Here is a 14,192-nt window from a genome sequence, read left to right on the forward strand (position 1 = left end):
AGTATGCTCACAGGAGGAGGTAGTGAGCTTTTCCAGTACAGATTGTTGGGGCAGTGAAGCACCAAGGAAACGTGAAAATGTCCAAAAAATAAACTGGACAGTGTGGTCATAATGGCATCTGCTGATGATTAATTCTGTGAAGCTTTTTGACCAGTGTTTTTATACTACTGTAAGGCTGTATGGCATACCAGGGGTTTGATTTCAGTCTTAGTAGGAAAGGCACAAATTTCCATTGATGTTCATGAGTCAACATAAGCCCATAAATACATACGCTTATGCAACACTGTATTCAGAATTACAAGGATTTAAACATATTGTTTCTTGCTAGGAGTACAGGAATCAGCTTTCTAATACACTACACAGCAGAGTGTGAGAACAGAAGGAAAAAAAACCTATCACAGAAAAATGTTGACCAAAACTTTGAAATGTATTGCAGCCAGAACAAAATGTTCCCAGTATGATTGGAGAAGGCAGCTTGTACCTCAGTGTAGCAAATACCAAGCAGGTGTATATAAAATGTTGTAGGATGGCAAAGCACTATGCTGAAAACCACCAGACATAGCTCTGCATGGCCTTTTCAGGCGCCTTTCACAGTGATCAGTGTGAAGCTTGGTAAATATTTAATTGGAAAAGCACCACGGAATGCCTCCAAAAACCAGGAAGTACTGATGACAATTCTGCAAGTGATTTTTTTTCTGCCTGACTATACTCAGGCCCTAGCACAGTGGCATCAAGCAATGTTGGAACTGTCAACTTGTTCTGTGAAAGAACCTGAATTCAGTTTCAGCTGCATAGTCTGAAAACAAGGTTATAAATATATGTATTGCCAGGACACTGGGTGTCTCTCAGGCCAAGAAGTTCATTCTAAATGATCATTTCCTCTCAAGGATGTTTTAACACTTGCAAAACATTTGGGAGGGGGATTATTTTAAAATTATTTTAAAGAGAGGAATCCTTACTAATTTGGTCTTCTTGTATTTTCTACTTAGTAATAGCCAGGTCTTTTCCCAGAGATAACCATGGCTCATTTTGTGTGTGTGTGTGTGTATGTGTGCAGGCACAATTCTTTCAGGAGGCACTTGCCAAGGCAGATGCAAGTGTCCAGTGTTGATTTTAACATGGGGACAGATCCAATTTTGCAAAGGGGAGAGACGACAACCAGCATCGGGAGAATAAAACCGGAACTCTACAAACAGAAGTCTGTGGATTCTGATGGGCAACAAGAAGATGTGAAAACATGTGGAAAACTTAACTTCACTCTCCGGTATGATTATGAGAATGAACTTCTGGCTGTCACAATTGTCAAAGCCTTAGATCTGCCTGCTAAAGACTTCACAGGAACATCCGACCCCTACGTTAAGATTTATCTGCTTCCAGATAGGAAAAAGAAGTTTCAGACACGAGTTCACAGAAAGACATTAAATCCTGTCTTTGATGAAACCTTTCAGTTTCCTGTAGCCTATGATCAACTCAGCAACAGGAAATTGCATTTCAGTGTTTATGATTTTGACAGATTTTCTAGACATGACATGATTGGGGAAGTTATTCTTGATAACCTTTTTGAAGTCTCAGATCTCTCCAGGGAAGCCAATGTATGGAAAGACATCCACTGTGCCACCACAGTAAGTAATGTGTTCCAAAAGCATTAATGTAATATTTTCATTTCTCTTTTGTAGTTTGTGGCAGAATGTCCTGTTTATCAGCAGAGTCTGGAAGAAAAAAAAAAAAGTTATCAGTATTCTCCTTTGAGCATAGAGAATAAGATTCTTAGGAAGCTATAAAATTTAATTACTAAAAAATCTTCTGGGAACATACCGTCACCCTTATGGCTCACTGTGCAAATTTAAATTAGGTTTATTAATTAAATAGTACCTCATGAAAGTCACTGCTTAACAAGAACAATTAACATTTTCCTGTTAGCAAAATACCCTGTCCTTCAAAATGACCATCTATTAAGGAACAGGGCTCGTCCTGCTCTTGTTAGCAGATTTTCATAGCTTGGGAATCTTGTGAAGGAAGAGAAAGAGGCTAAAAATGCTTGAAGTCTAAAATGTTCTTTGGTGGCTGCCCTGTGCTTAGGGTCCCCAGTGGATGTATCTGTGTTGCTGGTGGTTACTAGCAAAACTTGAGGCACAAGCAATTAGAGTTAGGAAATAGAAATTACTTGTTTATTGTTCCAAGCAAGAAAAGGAGGCCCGTGCATGGATGACAGGGTGGATGACAGGCTACCAGCAGGAAACCCACCAGTCTCCAAAAATTGACAAATTGTCTTTATTAACTTTGAAATCCAAACTTATCTTCCCTGGCTGGAATTTGGGCGGGGGGACGGAAATGGTGGGGTGTGGGGCTTTTTTGTTTTTGTTTTTGTTTTTGTTTAACTACTATGCTATTTATATAGAAGTTTTCCCATCTCTTGTTCTGTGGAGATATCCAAAACAGTCTGAGTCATCCCTGGGTTTGAGCATGGGCTGGACTTCTACAGCGGGGATGAACAGAGGCCAGAGCAGTACTAGACACTGCTTCAGTGACAGAAGCTTCATACCATCCCTTCAGTAGAGCCAGAGACTTCCCATGCCTCTTTTCCCAAATGTTTTCATGCTGTTCATACCTGCTAGACAGGGAAGTCTAGATCAGCATGACTAGAAGGACAAAGAGGACTGGTATTTTCTCACCAGCTTGAGCATAAGCACTGTGCTTCCTAAAACAGGAGAAATATTAGGGAGCAGAGCATAGTGGAGACAGTTTTTGAATGTGAATTCACAAAAACAGCTATTTATTTTAACTGCTGGGTCTACCAAACTGGTCTGAAGAGCCTCTGGCACACCTCCAGAAAACCGCATCTGTGTATGCTTACTTTGATCAAGCTTAGATTTCAGGTAAATTTAAGAACTGTGTTCTCAAGCTTAAAATTGAATCTGTGTTTAAGGTCTTGGAATAATAGTGCAGTAACAATTTTTTAAATTTCTTCTAGCTTTGATATTATCTTTAATACTTTAATAATGATTTAAATGCTCACTGGTCCTTTGCAACAGGCATGTGTGTGAGATCTTTAGCTGATAACTAGAATGGTTTCAGCAAATTAGAATCCCTGGACTGTTCATCACTGGTTTTGAGCAGATTGAAATGCCATACCAAATTATGCATTTGGGAGAGATACTAATATACATCTGGATGAAAATGGTTGCTAATCTTGGCACTGAATTCTAATTCAAGTTTCTTCCTCACTGAGGGTTAGTACATGCAGTTATAGTGCTTAATTCACTCTGCTGGTGTTTTACTATGTATGAAGTTTAAGAGAAAGCATGAAGTTTTTGGATTTCAGCCTTTCAGCCAGTATAGTTTACAGTATTCCGTGTGTATGAATAAGTTGTCTCCACTTAAACCGTTACCAATAAACACATAAAATTGAGATATCTTCTAGTATTGGGTGACCGCATCAGCTTTCACAAGCCTTACACTATTCTCAGAAAATTATGTAAGAAACTGACTGAATTGATTTTTCCTGGCAAAATGAAACCCTCCTATGAGATGTCCTGTTACTATATGTGCAATGTGTGCTGCCTTGTGTTTTACTTCAGCTGTTTCATGTAGATTAAAATTGGTTAGTAATAAAGGTTTCTAGTTCTGCCATTTCAGAAACCATAAGATGAGGGAGCCAATCCTGCACGGGAATAAACAGTGCATAAGATGTTAATCAGTGGGGAATTATGGTCTTAAGCACCCGATCTAAAGTTTACCAGAGTCACTAACTAGCAATTAAATAACTAGCTAATGCTTGCCAGAGTCAAATGGACTTGGATTAAGCCTTGAAAAAAAAGATCTATCTGGTTCTACAATTAGTGAAGAATAACTGTACTCCAGGCAAGCATGCTTTGGTGTTCATAAAGAATCTTTAAAAAACAAACTGGCTGTCTCAGTGGGAAGGTCCTTACTTACGCAGTAGAGCATAGGAACCAAGATGCCATTCTGCAAATATATTTCTCTCATGCTTTTTCCTTCTTCACCTCTGCTCTGTTTTGTTGTATGTTCTGTGAAGTTTTTCAGCCTTTTGTTCAGACATGCTTCCTACACCCAGTGGTTTGCTCATGCTGTTGCTAAATGATAGATCGTAGAAAATGGTAGAAGTGATAGATCAAAGGATTGGTCCAAAACTTAAAAAACAGAGCAGAAGTAGCCTCTCCTCAGCTTTGAGTCTTTTACATCTCTTCCATAGTCAAGAATTTTCTATTCAGAAGATAGGGTGAGGGTAAAAATCATTCCTATAACCTGCTTGGAAATAACCTATTTTTATGACATGAGGCTCCACAGTCTCGGAGTTGAACACCTACTAGACAGATTTACCAAGGAAATGAACTGCAACATTTTATCAGTGAAGGAAGTTACCACAGGAGATCGAGAGATTCTCTGCTATGCAAAGACTTTCTGTCAGTAGTTAACATAATTTTTAAAATATTTGCTTGCACATCCATAAAGAGTTTTTATTTGGTACAGGAAATACAGTCTGGAGAAAATCAGACTGGATGGTTGCACTCAGTCCTTTTGGCCGTAAAACCAATGACTCTGTGGGAATCCACAGTTTTAATACTTTTTTTTTTGCTCATAATAGTAATTTGAAATTATTTTATACAAGTGCAGGATTGGCCTCCCCACTTGCTCATTTTTATTCTTATGATTTTCAACTGTTGATATTTATTCATCTTTTATAGTTTGTATTTTGTTCCTTTAATTTTTCATTCTTATCATTGTTTCTCTATTATATGTTATGTTGAAAACCTGCAGCTATTGTATAACATGTAGCATGTACCTGTTGTAAGTGCTAAAGCATTTTCATTTCTTAATGTTAAATTATCAAGGTGAATTTGGTGTAAAATCAGTTGTGGAAAAGAATTATCCTAGATATCTGATTATATTAATATCCCCAAATTTTGCTTATATATGGGTGATTTAATTTTCAATAAATAATCCATCATTTACTTCTGTTTGTTTGATTAATTCAAAAAACCTCAAGAGGCAGCTTTGGACCACCTATAAAGGTTGTTCAGTATATTGGAATACCATAATTCTTAATACACTTTAGGACATTAATTCATAACGTCAGAGGCAAGCAAATGATACCAAGTGGATTGTTTAGTCAACATATCTAGCTTCTGTTTCTGCAAAGTGCTTGTGAGTTTTGCATGTATTTCTGAGGTTTTGTTACTATCAAAATACACCGCATACTTTAAAAAAAGAAAACTCATTTATTGGAATTGCTAGCAAGCACTTAAGTGCAAATATTCAGTGTTGTAAAATTGTTTAGGCAAAAAGACCACCACTTGTGATCTAACACTTTCTGGATGTAAAAGTTTATTAACTTCCCCTTATACTTTTTAAAATGATTGATTGCTTTGGAAAGCTCTAACGTCATTGCGTAAAATAATTGGCAAGTGACTGTCAGAAATATTTTCGTTCCAAAGGTATTCTGTGAACTCTGTTAGTGTAACCAATTATAGGAAACTATGCAATTGGAAAAAAAAAAAAATAGGGCTCAGAATTTAGATGAAAGCCATTTCCAGCACAGTGGTAGTCTCTCGGGGATGTTAGTCATGCAGCTGTCATATGTTTGTAGCCTCTTGAATTATCTCATGTAGACGATGGAACTTGATTATTATTTAGTTTCCCAACACCAGGCATTTCAGTGCTACAGTTTTCTCATTTGTGAAGTGGGATATAAAAGAAGGTTTTGTAAGGACACAGCCTTCATGTGATGTACATGATGTGTGATTGCTGTTTCTAAAGCATTTGGAATAGCATTTCTGGAAAAGCATTGCTGGAAAAGACAGAAGTGCTTAGATACCTTCTTTTAATAAACGGGACAGTAACATTTGTCTCAATAGATCTAGCTCAAACACTTGCCAGAGTAGGATGTCACCCAAGTAATCCTGCTAGCTGTTGGCCTCTGTTATGGAAAGAGATTCTTCTGACTTCCTGATCAAGCAAGAATGAAGCCCACCTCTGCAGTTCATCCAGAGTACTTGCAGGCATTGTCTTTGCTTAGTTTTCTCCATAGTTCTCTATTCGTAAGTGGACAAAAATTGGCACATTAGACCTTACTTGGAGTAGGACAATAGTGGTATAGAGCTGACAAAGGTTTGTCTTATGGTGGTCAAACTTTGAGGCCACATTATAAGTTTTGTCCTATAAGAAAGTCCTTAGTGTTCAAAGAGCAGCACTGTCAGGAAATGTTTTATCACCAGCAATGTAGGGGACTATGCTCTACAATTAGCCATCCTCATCAGAATGGACTTAGACTATTCCTGTTTCTGGAAATGTACATAAAAGCTTTAAGACAATGTTAAATGTGTGAAAGAGTAAAAGCTTGTCAATATAGAAACATTTATCATCTCTATAATGGGAACAGCCCCTTTAAAGCCGAGAATAGCTGGCTCTTGTCATTTCTCATCAGGGCTGGTGACATAAAGGATTCATGTGATCACCTGCTCCTGAGTACATGAGCAAATACCCTGGGTCAGTCTTTACAGAAAACATGTTGAGGTTTTTCATTTAGGTTTGGGATTGCTTTAGTTCTGGGCGATAACTAGAAAAGATGATGGAGAAAGGGTGGGTTTCTGTCCAGTTACTGAAAGCACGGAAGGTTTCTATTATTATTGAATGTTTCTTTTCATTTGAAATAATAAATTATTTGAATATTCTGCTTTTCTAGAGGCAAACTGCTACTTTCAGTCTACCTTAAAAGTAAGAAATGTTAGAAGAATTAAGAATATGGTTTCCTCAAGGGAAGTTAATATCTCTGTGTCCATGGTGGTACCAGGTGGTACCATGGTAGCTATGCTAAGGTGCACGGCTTGACTGATCTGCTGTGCCCTAAGTGCTCTCTGCGTTTCTCACTGCAAATAATCTCTTTGCAGTCAATGCATTGCTGCTTCAGAAGAGCATCTTTGTGTTGGAAGCTGCATACATTTTGTTTCATTCACGTGCCAGTAGATGCCATGGTTAGTTCACAGAAATACGTCTGTTCTCAGCTGTTCTGAAGCAGGAATGGGCTTCCTTGCTGCCTGGCAAGATGAAACTACCCCCCTGGTGCACAAGACAGATGGTTACATACAGAGCGAGTGACAAAAGAAGCACCCAGGAGGCTTCCTGGGGTGCTACTGAGAGCATTCAGCCTGGTGGACCCAGCGTGCTATCTCAGGGAGTTCTCTCTTTGCAATCAGGACTGCAATCAGGAGCTGCGCTTACCCAGAACAATCAGGATGTCAGGCTAAAACAAGCATTACGCCTCCACAAGCAGAAGACACAGTCATTATAGAGCAACAGGCCCCACTGCTTCCATACTGTCTTCCACAGAGTCAAGAACAAAGACAAACCTCATTGATTCATTTCCCAGGACAACAGCTCGATCAATAAGTGGTGCTCGGAGGAAGAAAAAGAGCTGGATTTGATATGCAAAGAATAACAGGAGAGGAAAATAAATATTAGCTGTGGGGACAAGGTTTCCAAAGTAAAATCCCCTTGAGAGGTGGCAGAATTAGCTCTGCAGTTCAAGCTTCATGTAACTTTTGACAATTTCTGTGATAGCACAAATGCCATCAAATTCTAAATGCAACAATGAGAAAAAAGACAGACTGGTAGATTTCTGTACTGCTCAATCCTATCATTCTTTTTACTCTTAATCTATACCTCAAAACCATAAATGTCTTCATACATTCTTGACTAACTGTCTGACGGAACAGGTTTCTCTCTTTTCTTTCCATCCAACCCCCAACATTTATCATTATGTTTTATTTTATCCCTGATTCTTGAAACTTGAGTTTAATAGTTTTTATTGGAAAGCAGGAATTTATATATATGTAATATGTTTCTAAACAGAACAAGAAAAAAATAGATAAATCTGTCCTTTGGAGGAATTGTCTTCCTGTGTATTCAAGTAATCCAAAGGTCTAATTCTGACAATGTTTTTTTTTAATTTGTATGCTATACAGAAAAGGAATTTTCAGTGTGACTAAAAGAAGAAGCTAAAAGTCTAGGAATGTAAATGCCTGAATAGCTTCTTTGATATCTATAAAAGTATTATTACTTAGTACAGACGCTTACCCAAAATACAGCAGGAAAATGAAGAGAAAAAAATTTGCAAATCACTTGTTTAGGAATCAAGTACAAAATAACTTCATGCCGCCCTTTGTATTTTCACTATGCTATTCCCAAATGCAATCTTCAAAACATCATTTAAATTGCAATTAATAGGAAAGTAGTTCTGGATATTAAAACTCAATTAAGAGTTAAAATTATTAATTGCTGTAGATTATGATAATCTGAATGATAACAAAAGTGCCAATGAAGATGTTTTTTAGGGAATTCCATTTCTAATGCAGTATTAATTGTGCAAATACTTGCTATTTTAACCATGGAAATTAATGACACTCCAGTAACAATACAAGTGTATACTTTTTTTAGTTCCAGTAACATTTACATAGCTTATTGTAAGAATCCATACTGAGTTGCTCTTTTAAGACTTTGTTTGAATTGCAAAGCTTCAAAAACCAAGAGAAAAGAAGAAGAAACAACCATCAGTAAAAAAATGGCCTAGAGTTCATTTGTGATTTAAAAAATGGTGCAAAAATGACACCTTATTTCATGTATCAACTCCCTATAAGATTTTCACTCCTGCTGGCATATGAAACCAGTGAAGATCTTGGAATATAGGAGGGAGATTATGCAAGTTCTTACACTGTCAGTAAATAATTTCTCCCATTCAGTTTAGGATTATGAGTGGTGATATGTGAGAAGAAACTACCCTGAGCATGGAAAGATCTCTGCCTAACTTCCTCACTGAATTTGCGGAGGTTCCTGGCTAAAAGATGCCTCTTCAGTTGAATTTAGTGGAAACAACTGGGAAAATTAAAAGGAGTAAGAAACAGAAATGCTTTCTCCAGCAGGAGTGGTTCTAAATACTTGATCAGACTAACCAATGCTCCCCTACAAGGGCTTAAAACTTCTCCTCACGTGCCTCCACTGTTTATCCGTATTATGAGTAGGGAGCCCAGCCTCTGTAGAAATGCTGCTACTTCTTCTACAGGCGTAAGTGTGAAAATGAGAGCACTGGTGTCCAGTGGATCAGATAACAAAAATAATAAAATAAGGACCAATTTTCATCTGACTTTGCCAGCCCCTGGACTGATTTCCCAAGAGCCTATAAAGCAGGGGATGTGGACAGATCCTTGGTAACCTAATGGAAAAAGTTATTAGCACATCCATTCAAGTGTGGTTGCTTATGTGGGATGAGAATTATGCTATTTGAAGAACCTGTATTCTGTAGTGTAGCTAAAAAACCCAAGTTCATCTGAATAGCTGACATATGCATTTGAGGTCAGTGCTTTCTTTGTTTTATTTTGTTCTACCATTGCTGTACCAGCAAATGGATTGGATAGTGAGGTAAACTGGGAGCCATAAAAATAATTGAAGCTGGTATAGTGCTTACCACTGTTCCAGTTCCTTAGTTCTGTATGATGGCTTGTGTACACAAAAGGGAAATAAATGAAGAAGAGATATGCAGTACCAACAAATGCTTCCTTTTGCATTAGTGCAGCTGTGCTCAATGCTGGTTTTTCTGTACCCGTTATTGGAAGTCAGTGGGGGGGAATCATTATAAGCATCTGTAAAGCTAGCTGTTAATTGAAATCTAAGTTTAATTTAGAAAGAAAAAGAAAAACTCAAAATAGGCCTAGGAAAGAGAGAAAATTTCATGGGAGTTACCTAAGTAATGTGCAATTCCAGTTGACTATATGATACATGTGAGACAATCTGAAGCATAGTTAAAATTTTTTTGCATTTGCATGAATGGCAACCACTGGGTCCAGGCTTGTGTCTTCTGAGTCGTGTTTTGCTTGAAGTGGACTGTAATGCAGATGCGATTGTTGAGGATAGTCTGTGCCTTGGCTTCCTCAGATTTGCTTGTACTGAAGGGTTCCCGTCAGATAAGTTATGTGAACTTAATTATCTAGTGTATTATAAAGTGAGAGAAATACAAATTTTCTAGAGCACTGGGATTCTGAAGTAATTTAAATCCTATTTTTAAATCTCAATTAAAATCAGTAATGCTTAAGGATCCAGGGCATTTAAAAATATTACTCATGATAATCGATGTGGTAGACAAAGACTGCCATGAGAAGTTTAAACACTGAGCCTTACTTTGTTCATTATGTCGGTCTGAACCTGTGTTTTCAGCTCCAAATTCATGAACCTGTAGTGCTCAAGTTAACAAAAAAAAAAGGGAGGGGGGGAATGGTGATATTCCAGACATTTTACCCAATACCCAGTCTCTGATGCTGTCATATATATATGCATAATTTTAATCTTAAACCTTCAAAAGAACATTTAAAAGTTCATAAATCTTGGGCTTCACCCTGTGTGATTGAGTTCCAAAGAATATTTATTTTAATGATGCATTTTAATATCTTAATCCCCAGTTGCCCTATGACTTCTGGAGCTCCTAGCAAAATGTACTCACTTCACCCGAGTGTGAAGAAAGACCACCAATCTTGACAGATATTCAGAGTAGAAACTGAGTAAAAGTATTAGGACTTTCTATTCCTTACTAACCAAAAAGGCACTGTCTACCAAACATCAGATGCCACAACTAGTACCAAATTAAATTAAAAAGATAAAATCATCGGAGTTGTTTCAAAGGATTCTGAAAGGACTTGTATTTGAACTTGATCTGAGGACCATGGGAACTCCTAGTCCGTGGTGGCAATCTAGGACAGCCAGTTCTCTCCACCAGAAGAGTTAAATGGTGTCTACGGACTAGTGCAGGGTAACTACTGATTTTATTTCTAGCCCTTTGATCTTACAATGCATGACTTATAAATATCTTTTATATAGACAAGAGTGTTTATTTGAAATAATATCTATTCTAGTCTACTGCAGAATTTATCTACTGAAATAGAGCATAGAGCATCATGAGTGTTGTTCCACAAAATGAAAATCGGACATTTCAGGGCAGCACAAGCCACATTTTTTCCAGTTATAGGTCATAGGTGTCAGAAAATGCCTGCATAAACAGTGGAGTGGTAGAGAGCCTTTTCCCAATCCTAAAACCATCCCTTACCACTTCAAACTGAGTAGTCAGTACACAGGTTACAGAGCTCCGGTAACTTCAGTACATCTGCCGTTTGGACAGTCTGCTGTGTGGAGCGAAAAGATACCCCTCATTTGCTGTCCAAGCATTTCTTTTTGCATTAAGGCATCTTGCTTATTCATTGCATGGTCAAATCACTAGGTTTGATTGCAGGGGATTTTCCAAGCTCTTTTTCAATATAACTTCAGTACATGGTGTTCAGAAAGGAAAGGAAAAGGACTGAGCATAAGCCTCAAACCATTGCCATTTTGTTAAGCACTGATGCTTTTCTCTGCTCTTCAGAAAAGTAGGGTAGAGTAACCACCATATGGAGTTTTGCAAGTATTTTGAGCAATGTTTCTTGTAAAGTATTTAAGTCATGGTAAATAGTCCTGTCTGTCTGTATTCTTGTTTATCATTTGAGCTCACCCAAACCTTTGAGTGTCTATCCAATTGCTCTTGAAAAAGAAATAATAGAATACTCAAGTTCATACTCCCATCTTGCAAAAATTATTTTTTCTCTATTCACCTACACAAGTCATCTCTCTGAAGAAGGAAGAATTAGTCCCTTTTATGAGCTGTCCACTGTGTTTTTTGGTCCACCTCATCTTCATCACCTCCCTCAACATAGACCTTAAACTTTGAAGCACTGGATGTGGGGGAACTATATTTCCTTTTCAAACAAAAGAGTGAGATCTCTTTCACATATGGATATGAGAAAAAACGATCAAACTGAATTCAGAAAGTAATGCTAGCAACAGAAGCTGTGCTTAAAACAGTTTTCAGATATGGCAAAAACTGTAAAATATAACAGAGAGCACTTGCCACTTCAACAAATGAGTGAAAGGAATTACACTTAATTTGTTCAAGTTTTATTTAAGTTTTCTGAAATAGAAAAGTGATTTTGTTAATGTACTCTGTGGCACAAAATTCTGCGCTCTGTGTGGCAAGGTAAAGGGTTGGGCTAAGGAGATGTCAAATAGCTGTATTTATCCAATGTGGACTGAATGAGCTAAATCGTTTTGAAATCCTGAGAAATCTGAAATCCTGAAATCCTGACAAGCATGAAATTTGCCCACAGTGCATGTTCACATGCTTATCAATCTGTTAATTCTCAGAACAGAATACCAGCAAAATGACTGAATGTGTGAATTGACCAACCTACACAAAAGTCAATATTTTATCAACAGTGCAACAGAGAATGTAAAGCTATTCTAAAACTGCATTCTTCCATCTAGAGTCTGCAATGCAGGGAAAAAAAAATAATCTGAAGCATGTGATTAAGTCCATCTTTACTCAAGAAAGATCTAAAGTACCTATTTAAATTTGGACAGAGCATTAACCCAAAGGAAGTCAATAAAACTGTTCATATAAGCAGCTGAAAAATGTGAACAAGAAGCCCCAGTCTCTCTCATAACTATAAGAAATGTATTTGTCATCTACACAGCAATCATTATTTTAGTATGTATCATTTAAAAATATATCATGCTTGCATTCTGATGCTAGAACAGCTGTACCATAAATCCAGTAGTTGTCAAACAAATTTGTACTCTTGGGGTAGCTGGATGTTTGACAGATAAAATATTGAAGCTGGGATATTAAAAATAAGCTTTTTAGTAATAGTCAAAGAAATTACTATTTGAGGTCACGTGACCGTGCTTGAGAATGGCTGCCTTACAGAAGTGACTTCCTTACCTGCTCCTTACAGGCTCGTAGTTAAAAATCCTCAGTTGTTCTTAATATGCAATTTTCTTTGAGCTTTTTTGGGGGTGTTTTTAAAATACTAGAAGAACAGGAATTAGGAATTTACAACATTACTAACATCTCAACAACTAAACTTTTGTGGTATTAGGATAATTATATAACTGTGAGAAAAGAAAAAATAAGAATTGATAGAACATTTCTTCCTTAGATTACATTTCTCAACTGTTGTAGCGCCTGAACTGTATAGCAACATCATATTGCATGAATTCACAGCACATTGTCTCAATGTAGAAACACTCTCTTTGTGAGGATTATTAAGATGGACCTTATCCATCTTTACAAATATATTATCCCCAAAAAAATTGCCCTTGAGCCAGGAAAGTTGTAGGTGCTACTCCTTTGCTTTGCTTTTCTCTAAAACAGAACAACCCCTCAAAGAACAGTAAGAGCAATAAAGCCAGCAACTTTTACAGGCTCATTAATCTTTTCAAAGACTTAGACAGTATAAACTTTTCATATGCATACATGTGTGCAGAAATAAATCTCCTACATAAATTCCAGTGGCTAAAAGGCAGGTAAATGTGTGTAATCTAAATATTCCACCATATTTCTTTCCATTGGGGAGGATGGAGTCTGAGTCTTGTCAACATCAGAACTTGACATTCTACATTCAGCACCTTTTCATTTGTGTGAATTCAACACAAACGTATCAGGAATCTGTAAAGTTTTGGCTCTGCTTGTGTTTTAATTTCTCAGTTTAGTAATTCTAGATCCTGCCACTAAAATATTATCCTGTTGGTACTCTTTCCGTATTTTATAGAAATAATTTCTGAAAATTGTTTGTGACCTCTTCAAAAGCATCTGAGGCTGCAAAAGAAGTCTCCATGTTTAAAAAAAAATTAAATTTTTGCATGATCTGAACTGAATTTTTGGCAATATGGTCAGATTTCTAATAATTGCTTTTCTTTTTCAGGAAAGCATAGATTTGGGTGAGATCATGTTTTCCCTCTGTTATTTGCCTACTGCTGGGAGAATGACATTTACAGTCATCAAATGTAGGAATCTCAAAGCAATGGATATAACTGGCGCATCAGGTGAATCTACTTCTTTTTTTAAATAACAAGGCAGAGTCTGTTCAGGAAGGGGACAAATAGGAACTCCTTGGGGTTTTTTTGTGTTTAGCATGGTTGTGAAATGGAAGTAGCAGGAGGATGGGTATAGGCCCTGTTCAGATCTACTGACTATCCTTGGTCTGTCAGTTGGTATGTCTGTTCAGAATGCCTATACCTTTCCTTTGCATTGACAGCATATTGAAAGCAGTGTTTGCGAGGGTCATTAAAATATTTGTAATTTTTTGGCTTATCAATATGAC

General features: G+C 37.2%; 1 protein-coding gene across 1 annotated transcript in view; it reads left to right on the forward strand.

The window, feature by feature from the left end:
- SYT10 (synaptotagmin 10) overlaps positions 1–14,192 on the forward strand; it is a 35,232-nt gene that overhangs the window by 18,011 nt on the left and 3,029 nt on the right. Inside the window, exons 3-4 of the mRNA XM_072849756.1 lie at positions 1,058–1,622; positions 13,794–13,914. Coding sequence (XP_072705857.1) covers positions 1,058–1,622; positions 13,794–13,914 — 686 coding nt within the window. The remainder of the gene's footprint in view (positions 1–1,057; positions 1,623–13,793; positions 13,915–14,192) is intronic.

This window comes from Ciconia boyciana, chromosome 1 (assembly GCF_034638445.1).
Source record: "Ciconia boyciana chromosome 1, ASM3463844v1, whole genome shotgun sequence".
Classification (NCBI taxonomy): domain Eukaryota; kingdom Metazoa; phylum Chordata; class Aves; order Ciconiiformes; family Ciconiidae; genus Ciconia; species Ciconia boyciana.